This window comes from Sander lucioperca, chromosome 1 (genome assembly GCF_008315115.2).
Source record: "Sander lucioperca isolate FBNREF2018 chromosome 1, SLUC_FBN_1.2, whole genome shotgun sequence".
Lineage (NCBI taxonomy): Eukaryota > Metazoa > Chordata > Actinopteri > Perciformes > Percidae > Sander > Sander lucioperca.
Genome location: NC_050173.1, coordinates 12620445 through 12643918, shown reverse-complemented (window position 1 = coordinate 12643918; position 23474 = coordinate 12620445). Strand labels below are relative to the sequence as shown.

Here is a 23474-nt window from a genome sequence, read left to right as displayed (position 1 = left end):
CTGTGAGCTGCTGACGACAATGGTAGTTATTAAGTCAATAACATCATCCCTTTAGTGTTTTTTTAAACCTGCAATAACTGATTTTATGGCCACTTGGGGGCAGCAGAAACAAGTAGTGAACACAACGCTGACATATATCCCCTTTTGAGTAGATATGGCGAACGTGTTAGCAAACAGTTGCTTATTTACACATCCAGCAGTTACAGAGCAACTTTAGCATTCAATTGGAATTGTGTTTCTGGCCACCTGACGTATGCAAGTCCAACATTCACTCTCTTTTAGCTCTGTTTTTGGTGTCTACCAATTTGAGAAGAATATCTGGCTGTGTAGCCGCTAAGTGCTCCACTATGTTCACCGGCTAGTCGCTAACTGTGGCTGTCTGCTGTGTGGTGCTAAGCAGCAGGGGTGCACGATTCAGAAAATGTCTTGATTCAATATCGATTTTTAGGCTCAAGATTCGATTCAAAAACTATTTTCGATTAAAAAAACGATTCACGGTATGTAAATGTAGTTACTTTTCCCATGTGATTGCAGTAGACATACAATAAAAAAAAATGAATAAAAAAAGTCAATTAGATTTTTGGAATTATTTGAATCAATTTTCAATCGGTAGAGCTTGAATTGCACACCCCTACTAAGCAGGTACAAGCAGATTGAGGTGATAATTCTCTGTAGGTTCATCAATACGAGTGACCTGCTTCACATTGTCATTTGATATTTGTTTTTATATGAAAATTCATATCGGGATGACAACTGTGGTCAATGATTAACTGCCAAGCTCAAATTTACTAAGGATGTTTTACTGCAGGTGCAATGTGTTCCTCATTTTGACATACAAGCTATAACTTTAGCACCTGAGTGGCAGAAAATGACTTTACATCACAGTTTGGCTAATCTTCCAAGATGCAGATGAGAAAGGTGTACCGCTAGACCAATTCTAAATCTAAAGATAAGACGGATAGTTCTTCAAGGTTCAAACAAATTAAGCTTAATATAAGGCATGGATGTGTTGTACAAACATATGATGAAGTAGAACGTGGAGATAGAATACATGCACAATACAATGAATTCAAGTAACATTTCTTTCCAAGAAGGCCCTAGTCAAAAACCAGGCAGCACTTTCCGTCCCTCTTTGCATGATGGAAAGACACTCAGTACTTGTATTCGGTAGGCTGTAAAGTTCAGCAGAGGACATATTTGGGATAAAAGCAATGAACAATACCTGTGTTATTTTGGACTGAACAGAGGATACTATGGATGAGGCCACTGCCTTGTCTTTCTCCAGAGAACCACCCCTGTAGAGAGAATGGATGGAGAGAGACAAAGAAGAGAGAGAGATGGAGAAAAAAAAGAGAAAACCAATCATGTCAACAGCAGAAGCTATACAATATTCATATAATCTTCTAAAATGTTCAAAGTTGGAGAAACATCAAGGGCTGTAGAAGAGAGAGGACAGGGAAGAGAAAAAGGAATGGTATGTGACCTGAAAAAAAATAAATAAAAAATAATTACAGCAAAAGTGCCAAAATCAGAGGCCTCAGATTCAGCTTAAAGCCAAAGCTTTTAATCTCTCTACTGTCTAACATTTCATAATTCATCAAGAGATTTTTAAAATAGAAAAAGTAATGTACATCAAGTTGATTCAACATGGGTGACAAGAAACTGCAGAACAGACTACTGTTGCTGCTGATGTTATGGAGTTTTACAACTTTGGTCCAGTGAAAACATTTGGACAATTTGGTAATCTGTGTATGCCAGTCAATCTTGGGTATTACACCCTTTTAAATACACAATTTGGGATTAAGATGGTACACTGCTCTAGATCCATCCAACAAGAAAAACAAGCCAATGATCTTCTGGAATGATTCTGCTTATGTGACCTCTCTAATAATTGTGCTCTCTGAAAATTCCAAAGAATAAAAGAAATAAAAGCATTCTGGCCTTGACAAAGGGCATCGCCTGGCTGATATGCTGGTGGTGTCGGACAAAAAAAAGCTTTTAAAAGCATGAAACTGTGGTTAATGAAATACATTAGCTATAAGCAAACTGTCCCTGCACAAAAAGATGCTTTTATGTTTGTACAAGCAACACATATTTCCATGGCATGTCATCATTCAGAAATGTTTTTGGGGAAAACATCAGTTATTTAAAAGTTCTAGGTTCCACAAATGAAAGATTCACAAACACACCTTCTGCTACCTAGTTGCTAAACATTCCTTGAATGAGTTCCACAAATGAACATTAAAAAAATGCATTGGTATTGATTTACAAACCACATAAAATGGCTCCTCAAAATCTAACAGCTTGTATTTGGAAACTTTGGGAGAGAATAGTGGATAAACAGAGGAAGGATGACGCATTTCATTCATCCGTAAATTACGGAGGTAAATGAAGATGTATATTACTAATATACATCTTTTATAACATCTGACAACTGCCATTGCAGTTTATTTCACATTGTTGTGAGCTTTTAGTTAATGATCCTTCCAGAGTTATTTCCCTCTTACAGGGAATGAAAAGTAATATATATATGAGAATGATGACCAAAACTATGGAAACTATGAAAGTCCCTGGTGGTTAACGAACAGAGTTTTCATTGTATAAGATACGGCAGGGCTATTGGATTGCATTGCATTTGGCCAGGTGTTTCCATTTTTGTGGTCACTCAGTGTGTGTAAGTGATTTACAAAAGCTAATGCATGACATGACCCGAAAAGATGAGATCTGGTGCACACGGTCTATAGTAAGAGCTTTTAATAAGGTGCAGCAACTGACGTTGTTTGGAGGCATTATACACTGTATGACTGACATGGACAAAAAAAAGAGATATGCATCAAGACAGAAGTTACCTATGGCCAGTTAGTAGAAAATGATTTGGCAAATGTTTGGCTACTCCTGTCGAGATGAACTTGAAAAAAGAAAAGATGTGGTCCTTCGCTCTACTGATAAAGGAGGGTCTAATGTTATTATGCCACCTTAATATGATAATGGAATCGACAGCCTTTTGTCTGACACCTGACAGATGACATCAATACATAAATCCCTCCAAATTCCTCCTTTGAGAACTATATTATTAGCCTATGTTAATGGTACCTCAATTTGTTAAACATTTTATTTTTTAACATATGTTAGCACTTTACCTTCTTTTCTGGGTGACACCACAGACATTTTGAATATTGCAAAAGACCTTAAATGCAATGCCAATGAGCTCACGACCTTTGACGACAGTTTGCAACGTGATATGACTTTGCGTGAACATACACGCCACTTTCCTAAAGCCAAGTGGCGTGTTATCTGTACGCATTTTGAGCTATCCGCGTGTATGTCTACACTCTGTACAGCGGATGGCAGTCTGCAACGTCACAGCATAAACATACACGCCACGTGGCTTTAGAAAGTGCCATGTGGCGTGTTATCGCAAGGCTACGTGTTATTGCAAGGCTACGGTTAGGTTTAGGAACGTCACACGTGGGTTGGGTTTAGGAAAAGAACAACCGTGTCGGGTTTAGGAAAACAACAAATGTGTAAAGGAAACAGAGAGAGGGGGAATGACATGCAGCAAAGGGCCGCAGGTCGGAGTCGAACCCGGGCCCACTGCGTCAAGGAGTAAACCTCTATATATGGGCATATACCTGCTCTACCAACTGAGCTATCTGGGCACCCTCATCACATCATCTTTATAAACCCCTGGCTAATACTCCCAAGGATTTTTGGTCAACCTTGACTGAGATTATTCTCTCCATGAACCTTTTTAAAATATTTAAGGAAATATTTCTTGCAGTCATAACACACAGCCATGTGAAGGTCCTTTGCCACCTCATACTCTTGCCTTGTAATGGGTTTGTGGGGAGAAACATTCATTTTCAATCCTGTATATCCATTCCTGTCTAAAAATTGCTTTAAGAGATAGTCAGGTACTGGGTGTCAGTACTTGTTTGTTTTTTTTCAGAATGAAAACCAACATCTTTCGAAAAACCAAGCAGCAAAAACACGCTCCTCAGAGTCTACAGTAATCACTCACGGAACCTCATTTCTCGTGCTACGCTGACACTGTAGTGAGGATGATGATGAACTAAAGGAATGCTATTACATATATAGAGTCAGCCTATCAGAGAGCAATGAGCACAGATAGACATTCCCTGTTTTGACAAAAAGCCCAAACTTCCAGCATCTGTGCAGATAAAACAAACAATACTTAAACATTGGCACGTCTAGGGCTGCCACCTCTTAGTCGATTAGTCGACTAATCGGTCGTTTTGGTCTTAGTCAACTAAGATTTCTTTAGTTGATAAGTCATTTTTTATGCTTATTCATGCTTAATTACTCATTTCCAAGAAACTTATGGGCACATTTCTGGTAAACACAAGATTTAAAGTGGTGCTTTTGCAGGATTAATTGTGGAGAAAGTCAGTTTTACAGATGGTTAATTAACTACATTTATATTGTGCTTTTCTAGTCTTAACCACCTCTCAAAGAGCACAGCTCTGTCGATTACATCAACTAATCGATTAATCGACAAAATCATATAAGTGTTAGTCGACTAAGAATTTCGTTAGTCGAGGACAGCCCTAGACACGTCCTACAAAAAGGTTCCTTTTACGAGGGATATCTTTTCCAAACCCCCAGTAACTTCACTCGGACGTGCACGCAACTTAAAAAAACCTCTATTGTCCCCTTGGATATCATTTCCTCCTGTCGGCTTTTATCGTGTGCTCACTGCTCTTACTCCACTGATTCAAAGGGGCTTGCACAACCACGCACTGGGAAGAAATTTAAAATCCAGTCGTTAAGTAGCACTCATGTTATCTATACACTGAAATGTCCCTGCAGTATGGTGTATACCGGCCAAACTAAACAAGCTCTAAAACTGAGGACTGCCCAAAGAAATGTAATGTAATGTAAGAATTTTGAGAATGTGAATATGAATGTTCTGAGACTCCTTCACCTAATGCATGACATATCAGTGACATTTAGGCACCTACAAATCGATTTTACTGAAATGCATTTCCAATATAACATCTGACACTGCTGCTCTGGCGAAGTTAATTGCTTCAATATGTGAAAAGATTTTAGAGCTGTATGAATTTACATTGACATTTGCTTGCAGTGATTTGACCCAATGCAATATGAAGGGCAGCATGTCTATGTTCCTTTGCAGCAGCCTGTTAACTTTCAAGCTTTCTTATGATCTTTGCTGGAGTGATGACGAGCTCTGCTTCAGTCCTCGGTTCGCTCACCACTCCAGATTGTACAAAAAGTCTCTGCACACAGCTCCTTTCTTATGGAGTATGCTGCTGGATTAGGTACAAAAAAATAAATAAATAATGGAGTTCTAGCTAAATGTAAATTTGACGCAAAATTAATGAATTACACCAACCACTTTCAGTAAACTAGGTACCGTTTCACTTGTTATGTTTAACACATGACTCATTTCTTTGTTGGTGCATACAAAAGGAATGATTCGCTCGTGTTGCAAATGGCTTGCCCTACTTCAGCTCCTACTGTACACTGGGCATATGTTCTGTTTGGGAACAGAGAGGGAGGGGAAGGTAGGGAGTGATTTAACTGCAAGTTCATTTTGCATTTTGTCCATGTAGCCCTACATTTTGTCCTCTAATATTCAGAAGTTAATGTATGCCGCTTTAATTGTTTCTTTGTTGGACATATTTTAAACAGCAAACAAACAACCCCAAGACCTTAGAAGAGATTGTGTCCGTTGCCAAGAAGGCCTTTGTGCCTTACGTCCTCAAAGCTGAAAGATGTTGGGCTCTAAGCCTTTATATTACTGGCTCTTTAGATTTAATACTTAAGTCTCTCCCATTCATATCGGATTTAGAATTTCTTGGACACCACGAACAAGGCCCGAGTTTTGTTTTACCCACTGGAGTTTCATTTTCACAAAGCTAGTATTACAGTTGTAGTCAACACATCTTTCTGGATGATACTACTGTCTAATGATGGCATGAAATTAAAGGACCATATATATGGATCATTCTAAAGCAGTGTCTGGAATTCTGGATGGGAAAGCAGCGCATTAATGATCCAGCGTATACAATAATTGACTGGTTGCTAGGCTCCAATACTCCTTAGTTACGGCAGCTACACCTGACAACCATTCCATTTTGGCAAACAGCAAATATGCAGTGTTCAAAGGCAGTGACCAGAATTCTTTTTTATTTCTCTTGTCATTTCTTGAAATAATGGGTGCTTGATTTCAGACGGGGGTAGATAATTGTAGGCTTCTCATTGCTAGCTGGCGACTATCCGACAATTGGGATGACAACTTTCGCTGGCAGATCTTTTTAGCTGTAGCTACCTATTCATATTCATATTTAACACTATGTTTCACTTGAATTCTTTTAGGTTGAGGACAAATATTTGATAACGTATCTCTATCACGGGTAACAAGTTTGGCTGGAGTCCTGGAGAAATCCAAAGCTTGACAGGCCTGCTGTGCCTAGTTAAGGTTGGTAAACATGATAGGACAATCATTGTTCAGGGGAGGGGTTAACGAAAGGTCAATTCTTTAGACTCAATTACAGAAATAACAGTAAAAACATGTTCTAAGTAAATAGTTTGTCTTTGTCAAAAGCCTTTAAAGAGGAAATTAACTGGGCGTCATCTTCAGTTTGGTCTTTGAGAGTGTATCAGCACAGTTTTGACAGGGTGCTATAATAGCCAACAGCTAAAGAACTGAACTATTAGAAGTGCTGTTTGTTTTATGAGACACGGAAGCTTCACAGACCTGAAGGCAACAATTTATTGGTCTATATCAGACACATTTAAAGGCAAAAGGAGTGTATATGATATCAATCATCTAAGTCGTCGGCTTTAAGTCCTCCCAAACAACCTTTTGTTTCTTTAGTGAAGAGACTTTCAGTAATAACTGGGAAAGCAATCTAAGTGCTTAGCTGTTTGATTGACAGGCTTGTAAGGGGTTACCTGGAGTGAGCCAGGCTGGAGGCGGGGCTAGCTGATGGGGACAAAACTCTGCCGGGTGAGGAATATGGGGAGAAAGAGGAACCCACAATTTGCAGCTGTCCTGAGGATGACAAGGAGCTCCTCCTTTTGTCAGGAGGGGACCTGGAAGACAAAAGTAAAAAGGGAAGAGCAGGAACTAAAACATTTCAGATTCAGGCAGTAACACAACACAATACACAATATATCAAGGGCGTGGGATACTGTCTGAAGGCAGCGCTTGTGTATTCAGCAACGGCCTACTTTAAATTCATGCAAATGCAAGCTGTCCGTTGCAGTTTCCATCAGTGGTCGTTTGGGAATTAAATGTCTGTCTTGTAGGTATGTTGGCTAAATCTACTCTTAAAGACACAATCTAAAACATTGCTCAATGTATAGTAGATATACACACCGTATTATCAAGACCGAACACCTTATTATGGAAGTGTCTGCCTTGACACTTCAATAAGTATTGTTTTCAGTGATAAAATAAACTCAGCTGTACGCGGAGACGCGTGATTCTTCGTCCCACCAGACTAATGACCCCTGCTGTTAGGTCTACCTGGATCGGGAATGCCCCCTGGGCAGGCTGCAGCTGCTGCTGGGATGATGGCGCTCCCGCTCTCTCTCTTCACGTCTCCTCTCCGATGAGGGGCCCCTCCTGTCCCTTCTCCCCGGGGAGTGTGAGCGGGATCTGGCCAGACAGGAGGACAAAGAAAGTGTAAGATGGGGAGAAGCCATTCAATCACACAAGACGGAGCATGGTAGATGAGGTGATGCATTTGAAATGAAGAGCAAGAACAGAGGAGTGTGAAAAGAGAGTGATAAGACGGTGACAGAGGTAACGCTCAAGAGGAAGAAATAAAGCAAGCTATCAGGATGGTTTTTCAAGGGACTTGAAACCCAGACTAGCCAGTGAGGGTATGAGTCAGGTTTGAAGTGATTCTATTAGCCCATTGGATGACATCAATGTGGCACAATTCCCATTAAAGCAGTTAAAAACATTCTAAATACAGTGCAACTGGGCCACAGGACAAAACATCGTAATTCTGTGAATTACTTATAATTACTTACTTACTAAATTACTTATTACATATTATATCACATGGACTCTAAATATGTAAATACTGTTTTTCTAAACTAGTCTGAAAAGAAATCAGTATTAAATATTCATGGATAATATAGTATTAATTCACTTTTTGCGTACAGAGTAGGACTAGATTAACTCTCTGCACTGGCTAATATGCAGAACATGCATGTCATTTACAGACATGAAATAGCAAGGTTAGAGAAGGAAATCATACCCCTTATCTAAAACCACAGCCAGAAAGGAAAGGACAGCCAAGCCAAGTTAACTTCAGCCTGTGCTGGGGTGGCTAAACAAAGCTGCCTGGTCAATATTTGCCTCTTTGACGGATAAACGGCACAAACAAAGACGTGCCGTCTCTCTGCCATTGATCACTTCCTCTCAGCCCCTCACTCAAGTTAATTCTTTAAATGTTCTTGCTCATACATTCTTTTATTTCTCCCTTTTTCATTCTTCATCTTTTACCCCTGCAACTGTTTCTTTCATTCACTTCACATTTACCCTTTTTTATCCTCTTAAAAAAAGTATGAAAAGAGAAAGAAAGGATAACAGGAAATAGAGAGACAGAATTATACATTATTTTCTGTTCATGCGAATGTGGGTGCAGTGTGCCAAGCACTGTCACATAAATGTCTGATACCTTTAACAGTAGCTGTACCAATCACAGCTTCTCCAACTGGGTAAGTATCTATCCAGAATAAAATTGTTTCTTGACTCATCATGGTCTTTTCCCAGTTACAAAACAAGTTCAAAGAAGGAAGATCAGTTCAGATCTTTACTGTCCCACAAAAGGAATTTCTTTCTGCAGCAAAAGCAGCATACAACACAATAGAAGACATTAAAAGTGCTCCTACAGAGGTGCTGTGTCTGTAGTGAGCGGCAGCAGAGGCCAATAATGATCTGAGCTGGACAACTACACTGAGCACTCTTGTATCCTAAAAGACTCAATGCTCTTGCTGAATCAGAAAAGTTAACATGACATATTCATACAGTGAGAAAATGCATGTGTAATCCCATCGCAGCACCTTGAATCAAGATCAAATTGATTTGTTGGATACTTAAGAGATTCCCAGCCCAGCCACTGACAGTTTTGAATGACTACACGGCCAAGGTGTCTTACCGAGACCTGCCAGCTCTCCTGTAGGCACTGGGGAGGGAGTGTTTGCTCTTCGACCTGGACCTCGACTTCGATCTTGACCTCCTCTTGTGTTTTTTCTTCTTTTTGTCTTTGTCCCTCCCTTTGTTCCTGTCTCTTTCTCTATTCCTGTCTCGGTCTCTCTCTCTGTCTCTGTCTCTGTCTCTATCTCTGTCTCGGTCTCGGTCTCGATCTCTTGCTGCTCCTCTGGAGGTAGTGTGGGAGGATGAGGAGGACGGGGCCTCCCTGCTGCGATAGGCTCCTTTGTTCTCCGCGGCGGGTCTTTGATCCTTAAGATACGCAGGTGCTGCAGAGGACACTTGAGGAGGGGCAGGGTCAGACAGGACAGAAAGGGCTTCTTGCATCTAGAAACAAAAGGTAGCAAGAATAGAACAGAGAGCAAAAATATCAGTGAAGGCATTGTTTCGACCGACACATTTGGACACTTTTTAATTGGTTGAAAGATAAAAAGAAAAAAGAAAACAACGTATTGATTATATTATACTGTATAATAACAATGTCAAAGATGTAAGTCTCCATCTTTGACATTGGGGACATTGAATGAATTCCCAAATGCTCAATCTCTCTGTACATCTGTGGAAAATCAATATGGGGGCCCGTCTATTTCCTGAGATGCAGGTGATGCACAAGGTTGGCTGTGTATAAAGATTTATTTATGCAATACCCTCGTGTTCATCCTTGTCAATGTTACAGGGTAATACAACTCAGATGGTTTTGGAAGAATTAAAAAATAATTAACATTGATTTGACTCAATATGAGTGTAAGGATAACCAGCGTTCACAGAGAAGCTGGGGAATACAGTTCTCTGGTAGAGAATATAACTGTTTGTTTTTCTTATCCCCTTATAGGATTTTTAATTAATTTGGGTGCTCCTTCTAATCCTGTATTTGTGAAATATAAATATGTATTTACATACATACTGGTTAATATGTTTAACAGAATAAATTATAAAAACATTATTATATTTGCTTCATTTTGTTCTCAATATCAAGCAGTATAGATGTAGCTACAACGAAAAAAGGTGGTGGAAAAAAATGTACATCAGGAGATTTTTTTTTTAAGAGGGTAAATATGTGCACTAAAGGGGGCATGGGATCAGAACTGGCTGGCCAGGCAATGTCTTGGGAAATTATTACTCATATTCTTAATTCAAAAAAAGAAAATCCTTACTCAGCTGATTAAAAAGTGGGGGTTGCACAGCACAGTGAGGCCCTGTGGCTTCACGCTGAGTTACAACTGTCAGCAGCAAAGTGCCTCTAATTACACCAGTGTGGGTCTGTCTGCTCATGTTAGATTGGCCTGCTGTTGGATTCACACTGAAAAGACGGCTTCAGGCCATCAGCGGATTAAACGTGGACACTAAATCTTCCAAGGTCAGATTTTATCTGCCAGGGTAAGGTCTGAGATTGCTCCTGCAGTCTAAGCAGTCCACCCATGTTACATATTTATGCATTCATGGTACTAAAAGGGCATTTAGATAAAGAAAGACATCAAACGGCATACTTTATATGCTAACATTAACATAAATGATGTGACTGCCGGAGTGATAAGTGATGAACAAGAAAGACAGAAAGGATATGAATGTGGGCCGTGACTTCAATCTCTCCAATTCAATCACCCCACCTCTGACACCATCTGCTAAAATTGGTAGGAAATGGGTGGAGCATAAAAAGAGAGACGGAGGGAATAGAAATAAGTAGAGGTAAAGGATGATGATGAAAGAAGATGAAAGTAGGAAGCAAATGTAAAGAAGTACAGGGAGGAAAAAAAGAGAGAGAGAGAGAGAGTGCTCACGACAGAAGACAATCAATAAGTGTCTAAAAACAGGCAGGGAAGAAGAGAGAGAGGAAGAATATTCATTACACCTTTCTGTTTGCACACTATCTAGTGTCTGGGCTAAGGGAGAGATAATGAAATGATAGGAAGTGAGGTTTGGTTTAAAATTAGGACTGACATATGGGAAGCTTATCCCAACACCAGGATGAGAAAATATCTGCTCTCTCACACCTGCTCTGGCAAGATACAGAAGTTTGGACAGTAAGAGGAGTAACAATAAAAAGTTATAGTCCTGGGATGGGAGAGGAGAAACTGAGGAAAGGAGGAACACACAGAAGTAGCATTCTCTCAATATAGAAGAAAATAATAATAATAAAAGTAATACTACTTTATAAGAAGTAATTTAAATTAACTAATAACTTCAGCTTCTACCCGAGTCCCTTTTACCTAAAAGTCAGGACGGCATTCTTACTAGGTCGGACTTGGCCACATTTCCGTATCATTTTCAACACAGATGAAACAGCACAGGCCACACAGCACCACAGTGTGAAACATTCAGAGAGAGATTGAACGCACATATATTTTGGCTTGATTAAAAACAGTTATAAATGTATCATTTAATTATTATCCCACATGCTCAAAGAAAAACAAAATCAGTTTAATAACTATGAAACAGAGAATTTTACATTGTGAGGGGGGATTCTCTCTCATATTAAATCTAACAAACAACCACAGCTCATACAGTCACACTTATAATTAAACCGGCACTTCCTCTATATTTTCAGTTTACATACAGCACATGAATAAATAGGAATAAACAACTTAACTTTACTATTTATTTATTTATTTTTATTCAATGCTTGTCCACTGTCTGACATCCTTGAACAGACTAGGCAGCAGAAAATCTCTATCTAGTTAATAAGGAAATTGATGAGAAAATGTATTAAGAGATTTACTGTGAGAAGCAGGCTAGCCTTCTACATGCTCACAATGGCAATTAATTAAGGGTTCGACTGCAAAATACGTTTTAAAACCTATCACTGAAGGCAGCCTGTGAGGGAGCGGAGAAGACTCATATTCCTTTGTATCATTATTATCCAATTCGTTGCTGTTCTCAGCGCTGCCACCGCTTCCATACCGAGTACTGGGGCTCTTTCTGTAACTGTCCTGTCATGTCTGAATTAACACTTCAGAAACATTTGTATGAAAGTCACCTATGCCTGACTGACCAACGAGTATACAGTTCATTTAAAGGTCCGATATATAATATATTTACTGTAATAAATCCAAAAATGACCCCAATGCGCCATCAGATATTAAGGAAACATGCTAAGTTGAAATACTATCTTTTCTGACAACAATGTCAAAACCTGATGCCTTCATTATCCATAAAGCAAGAGATCCAGGTGTGCTCGTAGTGGGTAATGTAGCCTGGAGCCTCAAGCAGAGATGAGGAGAGTTTTTTCAAACTTCACACTCACACTCCCCAAATTTGTGATTCATTGCAAACTTCTTCAGCCCCAATAGACGTTGACTCAACTGACATCACTTGAGGCAATTTATCAGATTTCACTCAGCTCCCTCTGGAGTCACAAAAGGCGTTAAACAACTTTTCCTTTACATATGCAGTTGGACCCAATGCCTGTAAGCAGTGTAAAATCTGTGGAATTCCCCTTTAAGACTCTGCCAAACGTATATCATATTGGTCTGTTGGAAACCCTGTAGGGGTAAACAGTAGTTGCGCCACCTTTAACAGATCATGATGAGCCAAAATGTGCCAAGACACAGTGAAGTCACAGAATCACATCACTAAAAGAGTTACTTGCAAATGCAAAAAGGTCTAGGCCTGTAAAGCATATTCTCTGGGTTCTGTTCACTCATGAGAGCTTACTCTACCACAGTGTTGTCGCATAAGCAACATGATGAGCACTAAGGGGGACATGGCAAGCTTACATCAACTGATCTAAGTCAGCGCATTTTGGCAACTCTATAAAGACATGGCATCAGCATTCACATTCATCCTCAAACCTACAGTACTACACGACTGAATCATCCTGTTTTGGGACCTTCCAAAATACAGCATCAACTTACAAAATGCTGTCCATCGACTCGTGCCATCTGACTGAATCAAGGGGTAAAAAAAACAACAACAAACATCGTACTCTAAGAAATTGCTTAAATCTTTTAATGTTATTGTCCATGTTACTGTCCATTTCACATACATATGCACTCCCATCTGTCCTGATGGAAAATCTCTTTTTAACGTGGACTGTCCAATGTTTACCAATTACAAATGTTGATTAGATCAAAATTGATTTTATTCCTCTGTAGGTAGTCCTTTGGGACATATAGTAGGGCTGAACTTGAAGATACAAGGCATAATATTGTACTATTCTACTAATACATTAGCTAAATAAAGACATGTTTTTCATTTCAACTCATCTCATTTCACTGGAAAACAGTCTACATGAAAGAGCAGTTTTTTGGTTGACTGTCTCCAATGTTGTTGGCCATATTATAGTGATGTATTGCTTGTGTATAGTGATAAACAAAAGATAGAACACAATATTGCTAAAAAAATAAAAAACTTTTATAAAGATTATTTTCCTATATCATTCATCCCTAACATACAGTACTTTGTAGATGGCACCAACCAACACAAGTTCACAATCTCTAACTGCATTCTACATACAATCATTTATTCAATGGCAGGCCAATGACCTGGATGTTGGTAGTTCCTTCAGAGTACGTACGCTCTGATGGCCAATGCAGAAGTCACCAAACATCTGGAGAAGAGTGACAGAGCTGGCGCAATAGTGACAGGAGCCTGCCCACTGCCACCTGGCCCAACCGGCAATAGGCCAGTTATCCATGCGTCAGTTGGGCTCACATGAGGAGCTGACATGAAACATCCATCAAATGGACAGGCCATCTACACATCAAATGACCACCACTGAGTCTTATTTACACTATAAAGTATTCTAGCCTTTTTTGTCTGTGTTTAATATGACAGACAAAAGAAAGGCTTTTAAAATATGCATTAATACAGCAATATAATAAAACTCAACAGAAAATAATTTTAAAACAGAGATACCCTGCATTATCTCTGGGGCACCAAAACAGAGACCAGGGAAGTTGGTGGAAGGAAGATTGATTCAACTAGTGCAGTGCCCGTTCAAATTGCGATATGTTTACATTTGCCAAAGAAATCCTGGTATATGGTACTTTCTTGATAATTACTGAAACAAGTTTCAGCTAATATTAAACTATACTATAATGCCCAAAAAAATGTTTGGTTGGCACTTAATTATTTTAAAACATAATTAAACAAAAAAAACAATGGTCCAAATCAGTAAAAAAAAGTCACCTGTCTCAGCTAAACATTTTGTTTAATTTTACACCTACAACATTTAGGCGTTAAGAAAACTCACATGAACACACTATGGGATGAAATCAAAAAGACGACATATCATAAGATGACAAAAGAAAGCTTTTAAGATTTTGGGGAAAGATTCAATCCTCTGCCTCTGAGTCAGTCTTTGTTTAAAACAGTACATACACGAAAAGATACTAGGCTTCATTATGTAAAGTGATAAACTTGTTCAGCACACAAATCCCACCTCCCTTTTTAACAATGATTGATTCGAATCGCTGTCATAGCCGCTCGATGGTGTTTTAAGCCCCCAACGTCGACTTCAAGGCAGCGCTGCGACCGTCGACCTCAAGGCACCTAACCCTAACCTTAAACCTAACACTAACCTTAACCATTGCCTAATCCTAGTGCCTTCTAGGCAGTGCTGCCTGGAAGATGACGTTGGGGGCTTAAAACACCAAACACCGTCATAGCCCAGGCCTAAAGCTGCTCATAGATATTCCCTCAGCTACCAGACATTCATCTCTTAAGATATGATTGCATGGTTACATAAACTGAAAACTGCCATTAATACAGCCGCCCACAGACAGGTTCCAACAGCCGTAGGTGCCTGCGACTTCATTTGCACATAATCAATAATGAACGATCATAGAAAAGACGGAACACATTATGCCATCTGGTATCAACATGTTTTAAATTCTACTTGGAGATAAAGATTAAGGCTGTTTTAGTGTGGGGTTACTGAGCCAGCTGTAGTAAATATGATATTCTATTTACTGAACTTTTACTATGACCAAAGACTTAACAGCACAGAGCTGTAGGCTATGCAAAATGTGCAGGGAGACATGTCAATGTGGATTGACAAGTCTGTGAAGTCTGTACGCATGTCGGTTCAAAATATTTTTTCAGACGATGTGCTAAAATTGTATAATGAAATGTTTCTGCATATTGGAGGTGAATAGTGGGCTTGCCAACCTTGACAAATAAAAATGAACCATTAATTCCAGCTGAATATCAAGTGGCAGTTTATTACTGATTAAATAAATGCAAATGTGCAATCAATGGAACCCATGTCTACATTAAGTTCAACTTCATTTCAATGGAATAACACACAACAATCTTCTATGACATATCATACACTTCATTTTGCCACTTGGCCAAACAACTTGGAAAAGCAGCTCTTGTAGACAAAGAAGCTTTCCTCTAACATTACCCGCTACTCTTCTTTTTATTCCAATGACAAATTATTGCAGTTAGTTCATTAAGTGAACTCACAACACCTAGCAGCAACGAGTCTCCCTTTACATGACATTTGTGATATTAGAGGCCTAAAATTATGTATACCTTGACATGATGCCCCACACTACAATAAAACATGAAGCTGTTTGGTATTGTCTCAACGTCACATACATAAATGTTAGTAATGGAAATAATTACAATGGAACAATATTTTAGATAAGACTTTGCATTGGCCAGGTGTACAACAACTCTTTTAATGTGGAATTGTATAAGCATATGTATATTAGTTGCTTATTGCATCAGAAGCCAAGATATTTTATCCATAGAAAGAGGCGTTTTCAACAATAGGACTGTGATGTGTACATGTTATCATAATATACTTTAACGGAGTTATACACACTTTCTGTACAGTGTAAAGTTACACCCTCCTTAGGCCGTGATTCATCAATGCAACTTGAGGCTTCCATGCTTATAATGGCTGAATATTGTATCTTGCTAAAAGATGTCTGTATTTTAAATGAATGCAGACATTTGGTCTAAAGAGATTAATAGGGAGCTACAGTAATGGGAAAGACATTAAATGCATACAGTCTCATTACAGCATTATTTCATTTATACTGTTTTAGCTCTGGAGATAATGCAGTATAATATGCTGTGCCTGTTCCAACATGAGACTTGACACTTCAGTGGAACTTGGGACTTGCTTGTGATTTGGGTTCAACCCCTTTGTATTTACTCATGCTTTGAGCCAGGGTTATTTGGTTAAGCCTCTAGTTTGAAACAGACACATGAACACATGACAAATACGGATCCATCTTTATAAGCCATTCACCTACCTCAAGATGTACAGCTGAGTCTAGCTCAGCTCTCTTGGCCTCAGGCTCCCCAGTGAAGGGGCTGCGGAGGGTCTGTAGGAAGAGCGCTGCCTTCCTCTTCCTTTCCGCTTGTAGCTGTTTCTCCTTGGACTCCTTAGATGCCTGGGCCAGCTTCTCCCTGGCTGCAGCTGCTAGACGGTCCTCCAGTTTCTGCTTGGCTGAGGGCAGGGAGATGAGAGGGTAAAAACAGGTGAGAGATGGTTAGCTGGTTAGCCGAAGATGAAAACAATTACAGTCATTGTCCCTTTTCTGTTTTTGCTGTTATAATGCTATGAGGGAGGAGAACATGATTGAAAAGACGGGAAAGAGTGGTTTGCTCTGCTTTTCACTCATCCAGCTTTTTCCTCCTGACCACAAGTAAATGGTCTTTGGAAGGCAAAGAACTAAAAGAGAGAAGGAGAAAAGACACAAATGGAGGCATAGAGAGTGAAACATGACAATGTGAGAAACCAAAAAAATATCAGAGACAGACGAGACGAAAAGTGAAAGACAGACAAGAAATAAAGGATGCTGAGAGTAATTTTCCTCTCGTACTGTCACATCTAACTAAGGTGATATGATCAGCATTTTTCTGAGTTTTCAGCTGCTGTGGATTGACAAAGTTCCTGCTCTAAATGATAAGGCCTGACTAAGTCTCCGGTGGTGGGTAATTTACATGCAATTCAAGGTTTATACAGAAACAGCAAAGTAGGAGGGAACATGTGGGTGGAGAAGAGGAGACAGACATCTGAGTAAAATGGAAAATATGCACGGTTTTGAGAGATGAGGAGATGCAGTGACAGAGACAGGTGGGGGATAGATAGGTAAGGAGAACACAAGAATGAGATGGGTCACACAGGGAAACAGGATGAGTGTGGCAGACAAAACATGGCAAGGCAGTGAAGAATAAAGCAAATGCTTGCGGAAAACAAGTTGTTTAAGTTATGCAACCGCTGGGGCTACTGTTATATCTTCAGGGTTAAAAATAGGCTAGCTGCCAAGGCAAATCTTATTTGACTATAGTGTGAACAATAGTCAAGTAAGGCAGAATCCAGAAGGACAATCTTGGTTGACTTTTTTTGTCCAGTAAAAAATATATTATATGAAATAGGGATAAAGGGAAGTAAATTTTGATAACTAATTCATTAATCATTTAATAAACAACAAATAACAATTAAGCAACTGATCAAAAAGTGATCGACAAATTGATAATTAATATAATCATTAGTTAAACATGCAATACCAGTTATTTTTGGTCATTTTGGTGGGGGGGGGGGGGGATGGATGGATGGATAGGAGCCAGTTTTTTAGCTGTCGAAACGCTAAGAACTGTTTCGAGATTAGGCACTGGCTCTAAACCAGCACTCAAAATGCCTTGGTCGAAAAGGGGTATATGAGAACGGGGAGAGTGAACCCACACAGCAAAGTTGTGGGTCGGACAGCTATTCAATAAGCTGAAACTTGCTGTAAAGCTTCGTAAAGCCGAGGGGAGCTTCAGATTCAGGTGATAATTCTCTGTAAGTGCATCACTATGAGTGTCCTCTTTCACATTTTAATTGTTTTCACATCGTCATTTGCAATATCCAATGATAGTCTCTGTGAGTCCCTCTATTAATGGAATACTGAAAGTATATCTATATTGACAGTGACCTCTAACATCCTCCCTGAATAGAATGTCTAAATTGATTTAAGGTATGCTGGTATTTGAAGTCTTCTACCACCACTATGAAACCACTGGGAAATGTGTGCAGTGATCTAAACGATTCATGTACTTATCACTAGAAACCGCATTTAGTGTGTGCGGCTGTTTTTCAGACCATCAATACAGATTAGCGTTCTGCTGTCTGTCTCTGATTCTCCTGCTATCTGATCAAGTTAGGCCTGCTGACTGACAGCCACTTTGCCACACAGCAAATCCAATTCAGTCAGCTATTTATTAGGCTTTTCCAGCCGCTTTCTCTGGCCGTCTGTCAGCTCAGAAAGAGAACAAAACACCCAGAGATTGTTCCAGTGAACCTAAACGGGACCTGTCAGGCCCCTTGATGCTGAAAAGTATTTAATAAGTCTTTCCAGGTTCTACTTTGCAGATATCCTTCTGGTCTAAGGGAGATTCCTACACTTTTGCTTCTGTCCTTTAAAGTGCCCATATTATGAAAAAATCACTTTTTCTGGGATTTGGGGTGTTATGTTGTGTCTCTGGTGCTTCCACACACATACAAACTTTGAAAAAAATCCACCCATGCTGTTTAGAGTGAGATACGGTTTCTGAATGTGTCCTGCCTTCAGTCTCTGGGTGAGCTGTTCAAAATCAGCACGGCTTGTGACGTCACAAGCCGAAACGAGCAGGCTAACCGCAACCATTAGCTCGTTAGCATGCTAGTTAGCATGCTAACGCTAGCATGCTACCTCGTTCTCAATAGCAAAGCACTGCTACAACACACACAAGTTCACCATAATCTACAAAAGAACTACTTACATGTGCGCCCTCATTTAGAAGTCTCCCAGCTAATCCTGCCTTGTAACTGACCGAAGTTGGAGAAACAGCCTTTCTTTTACTGTCTATGGAGCTAGCTAGCTGACATGATCTACATCTGAGCTACTGGGCATGTGCAGTGCAATCAAAGATAGTACAGAAGAAGAAGAAGAAAAGAGGTCTCACTCTGTAGCTAAAACAGAGACCAGCTGAAAAGAGGATCTGCAGCAGTGAGAGAGAGCACTGCAGTACAACACAAATATGGTGTTTTTTGAAAATTAAACCATGTAAACCTATTCTGGTACAACCTTAAAATACAATTATGAACCTGAAAATGAGCATAATATGGCTGCTTTAAGATCTCATGAAAGCGTTGTAGGAATTACTGTAGCACAAGCTATTACAGGTTACTCTATGGCCAGACAAAAACATAAATAATTACTTAATATAATACATGATAAAGTATTAACACTACTACTATAACTACTAAATTCACAAAGATGATTTTGGTGGTGTACAGTTCACTAGACTGAAATTGTTTTGACAATACAGACAAAATGAGACTATAAGAAATCCAACAGAAATGTCTGGCAAAAAAATCCAACGTATTTTAGCTTTCATGGAGAAGGCTTTGAGAAGCAGACATCTCGGCGCCTGCTCAAGTAATCATTGAGTCATTAGTATTGATCAAGTCACACAGACAGATGATGGTTATTTTGTGAGATGACAGTAGAAATCTTACTTTTCACAGCAGGCTTGTGTGTCTGGCTAACAGGTAAGGTCAAATGGATTATTGATCATCACAATTGCATTGGCATCTGCTGGTTGTCAGTTTTTGTTTGGCAGAGATGTTAAAATGTATTTTTGCAATATCATTTTAAAGTATAACAAGACGCAATGAATCAACTTCAGTACAGTAGCTACCAGCTTCCAGTAGAGAAGTCTATTACTTTTGAAATTAATAGCCAGTGATACATTAGAAGATATAAATATGTTAGAAATGTGACTCTAACCTTGAAAATAAATTGGCAACATGCATGAGCCATTTTTTTTCCTCAGTCCCTTAAGCGGGAACTTTCTGGCAAAATTGTTTCTCATTAGATCAGCTGAATTAGATTTGTTATTATATTTAAATGCTATAGGTCCTATAAAAATCCTGCAAGCAGAGCGTAAACCACTTGCAGGACAAAGAATGCTTTCTGTGCATGTATGCGTTGATGTATAATAGACAAAAATGTGTTTCTGAGTGCAAAGTCACTGATGCATTTCTTCAGCTTAAGACTGAGGAGAGCCGGTATATAATATTGTATAACCATGACTGAATAAAAGGGAGAGACAAAAATAGAGAGAATATATCTCCATTAGGCCTTTGGAGAGATATATGACTGTTGTTTGCTGTACCACACTGCTCGTGTCTTACTGCAGGGTACACCCTGTTGAGAGAATGTATAATTCAGACTCAATGGATTTATTCATCACCACTCTTCCCCTCTTGTTTTTCCTGCAATTCCAACCCTCCCAGAAACTAACAGCATGCCAATGGGTGTGACGGAGATGTCTTTGTAAGCACCTGTACTTATATGCTGACGCTGACACAAATAACTTAAGCACACCCACATTAAATAGCCATAGAGCGGAAAAAAAGACATCTATCATAACCACCATTAAGATGCTTTATGAACATTCTGTCTGTCACACAGGCGGAATGAGGCCGACGATTGTCTGAATCATAGACAGCATATAGAAAATGGACGGCGCGTCTCCACTTCCTCCCCCTGTATAAAAATAAAGCCAAAATCATTTGTTATTTGAGTAGCCGTAGTAGTGATCGGGGTGTAGAGCTGCGGTATTGAGGTCCCACCCATACACCCGCAAGACTCAATTGTGAGCACAATCACAGCTGTCAATCATGAAGTTCCACCAATTTTTTTTATAGCATGAAAAACCTAATTAAAACCAAACTTATCAGAAAAATGAACAGTTGAACAAACGTCACGCGCATGTGTGTGTTAAGAACTACCTAAAATGACAGAAACCATCTTTGGAAAAAACGAATTTGATGTGTACTTTGATTTTTTAGTTTGGCCCATGTCCCATCCGCTAACATGGAGGGGGTGGGGTTTATGACATATACTGCAGCCAGCTACCAGGGGGCGATCACACTTTTGTCATGTCATCATGTCATCCATCTTTATGGATCATTGATCCTATGTTTAAATACTTTTTGTCTGTCTTTTCCTTACAATTAACAGCTACTACTGAGTATAAAGAGTAACAGTGGCTTTATTAGTGCAGGATAAATATTTCTTACAATAGTGCTTTTAAATTTCCCAACAATCATTTTAACAATGTTACCTTGTTTTGCCTCCAACTCCTCCAAACTGAGGGAGGGTCTCTTCTCTTCTGGTGCACTGAATGGAGCAGACTCCTTGACAACCATCTCAACCCCACCAATCACAGCTAGGAGACTCTGCTCTTCCACCAACTTCAGGCAAAAAAAAAACGTATAGTCATTTATTGGTAATTTTAAGGTACTGGAAATATATTTTCAAGGATGAGTTTTCTATCCATACCACATCAACCCTAGATCTACGTGCATTGAATAGACCAAGCTGAACTAGACCTTGTCCTCGTCGGAGTCATCATCCAATCGAACTCTATTCTTCTCCAGCGGAAGCATGTCATTTTCCTTTGCCTTGATGGCAAAACAGATGGGGGCAAAAGAGGCTGTGATGGCACAGAGAGACAAAGGCAGATATGATTTAGAGAGAACTGTTCATAACAAGTAGACAAGTGCATCCTGGCGTTAGTATGTTTGACAAATTCATAGTAAAATGAAAAATGCATTGACTAAAGCAATTAGGCTGCTTCTTGACAATGACACATTGCAGAAACAAATTCAGGACAAGGAAGAAAGGGAAGGCTGGAGGAAAGATTAAGAGAGGGATGGACAGAGAGAGAAGAAAATGATAGAAATAAGAGGTAGAAGAGGCAAAAAGGGGAACCAAATAAAATGTGAAAAATAATACAATGTAGAAAGAGAAACAGTCGGACAGACAAACAGGACAGCGAGAGTTGAAAAAGCAGCTATTTAGATCTTAAGCTGCAATGGTGTGTCACATTGATTGATCAAATGTGACTGCTCTCACAGAGATGAAAGAGTCAACAGAGTGTCTCATCCCCTGAAGAAATAATCTTAATATAGGACATTGAACCTTATTGTGGAAGGCTGGATAGTTTACTTGTGCACTACTCCGACTAGTTTTTAGTATTCCCTGGCCTCCTCCGTGACCTGTCGCCCCCGAAAAGCCTTTGAGAACGCGTGCCTCAACTGGAATATATGTGCATGTTTAAGGGTCCCGCCAGTGTTGTCGTAAGCAGACTCTTTCATCTTTGCAAAGCCATTTCCAGCCTGATATAACCGAGTCAGATTGCTAGCATAAATACCAACGGACTCACAGGCAGCTGTGCGTGAACACCAACATATGACAAATACACACACTCACATACACACAGTAAATGTGTGCATTTGTATTGAGGTATACACATATTTACCCAAAGGCTTTGCATCTCATTTACTGAACAGATGAACCAAAGAAGAGGAAGTGAAGGTAGCCCTATGTTGTGTGTATTTCTTCCTTGTGGTAATGTCCTACCTTTTGTCAGCTTGTCCTGGGCTGATGTGTCTAATTGAAGCTTATCATCATCATCTGTCTCACTCTGGATGAAGGAAAAGAGAGTACAGAGAGAGAGGAGTACAGAGAGAGAGAGAGAGAGAGAGAGAGAGAGAGAGAGAGAGAGAGAGAGAGAGAGAGAGAGAGAGAGCGAGAGAGAATAAACATATGCACTGTAAACTTATGAGTCAATTTCCTAGTTCTAATGTGTTTCATTATGGGTACACCACTATGATTGTGACAATACAGAGATGGTGCTGAAGATGATATTCCATTGAAACCTGCTATCCTTCATTTTAATATAATGTACTTTCATGATGGGTTGGAAAAAGTGGTTGTCTATCTGCCTTTCATTTTGTCTGTCCCAAAAAAAATAAATAAAAAGACAAGAGAAGACATCCATAATGTGAATGCTGCTTTGTTGTACATCACTGGTGGACGGATCTGAAATGTTAGGATTAGTCACCCCTCTGCATCGGTTTTTCAATTAAACCAGAACCGTTACATTTTAATATAGTAATCACTCATCTGCAGAGTTCTATTGACCGTTAAAGTTTGCACCTCTGCAGTTGTCTCCCCACTGTGCAACAAATGTTGCTGTGAAGGAACCAACAGCAACTGTAGAGAACAGAATCTTCTGGCTGTGGCATAAGGGAGCTCTTTCAGTACTTTTACATTTCTATTGTGAAAGCACTTGGATCACCTGAGCAGAATAGAACAACAGCACAAGACTCCTTAGAGTATGGCTGGGCAATATATCAATATTGTATCTACATCGATATATAAGACTAGTTATCGTCTTCAATTTTGGATATCGTAATATTGTGATATGACACAACAACGACATGACATAAGTGTTGTCTTTTCATGGTTTTACAGGCTGC

The 23474-nt window shown here is 39.5% G+C and overlaps 1 protein-coding gene across 5 annotated transcripts in view; it reads right to left on the bottom strand.

Annotated features, from left to right (window-relative positions):
- Positions 1-23474, bottom strand: part of LOC116048918 (splicing factor SWAP) — a 59197-nt gene that overhangs the window by 5074 nt on the left and 30649 nt on the right. For 3 of the 5 annotated variants that reach the window (XR_004896707.1, XM_035998923.1, XM_035998935.1), the window contains exons 11-18: positions 22573-22636; positions 21540-21643; positions 21272-21401; positions 16426-16622; positions 9165-9544; positions 7520-7651; positions 6943-7083; positions 1223-1295 (exon numbers count right to left, since the gene is read on the bottom strand). Coding sequence is in view for 4 of the 5 variants with exons in the window: in XM_035998923.1 (XP_035854816.1) it covers positions 1223-1295; positions 6943-7083; positions 7520-7651; positions 9165-9544; positions 16426-16622; positions 21272-21401; positions 21540-21643; positions 22573-22636 (1221 nt within the window). In the remaining variant the exon portion in view is untranslated. The remainder of the gene's footprint in view (positions 1-1222; positions 1296-6942; positions 7084-7519; positions 7652-9164; positions 9545-16425; positions 16623-21271; positions 21402-21539; positions 21644-22572; positions 22637-23474) is intronic. The other 2 variants (XM_035998930.1, XM_035998933.1) reach the window with 2 other exon arrangements.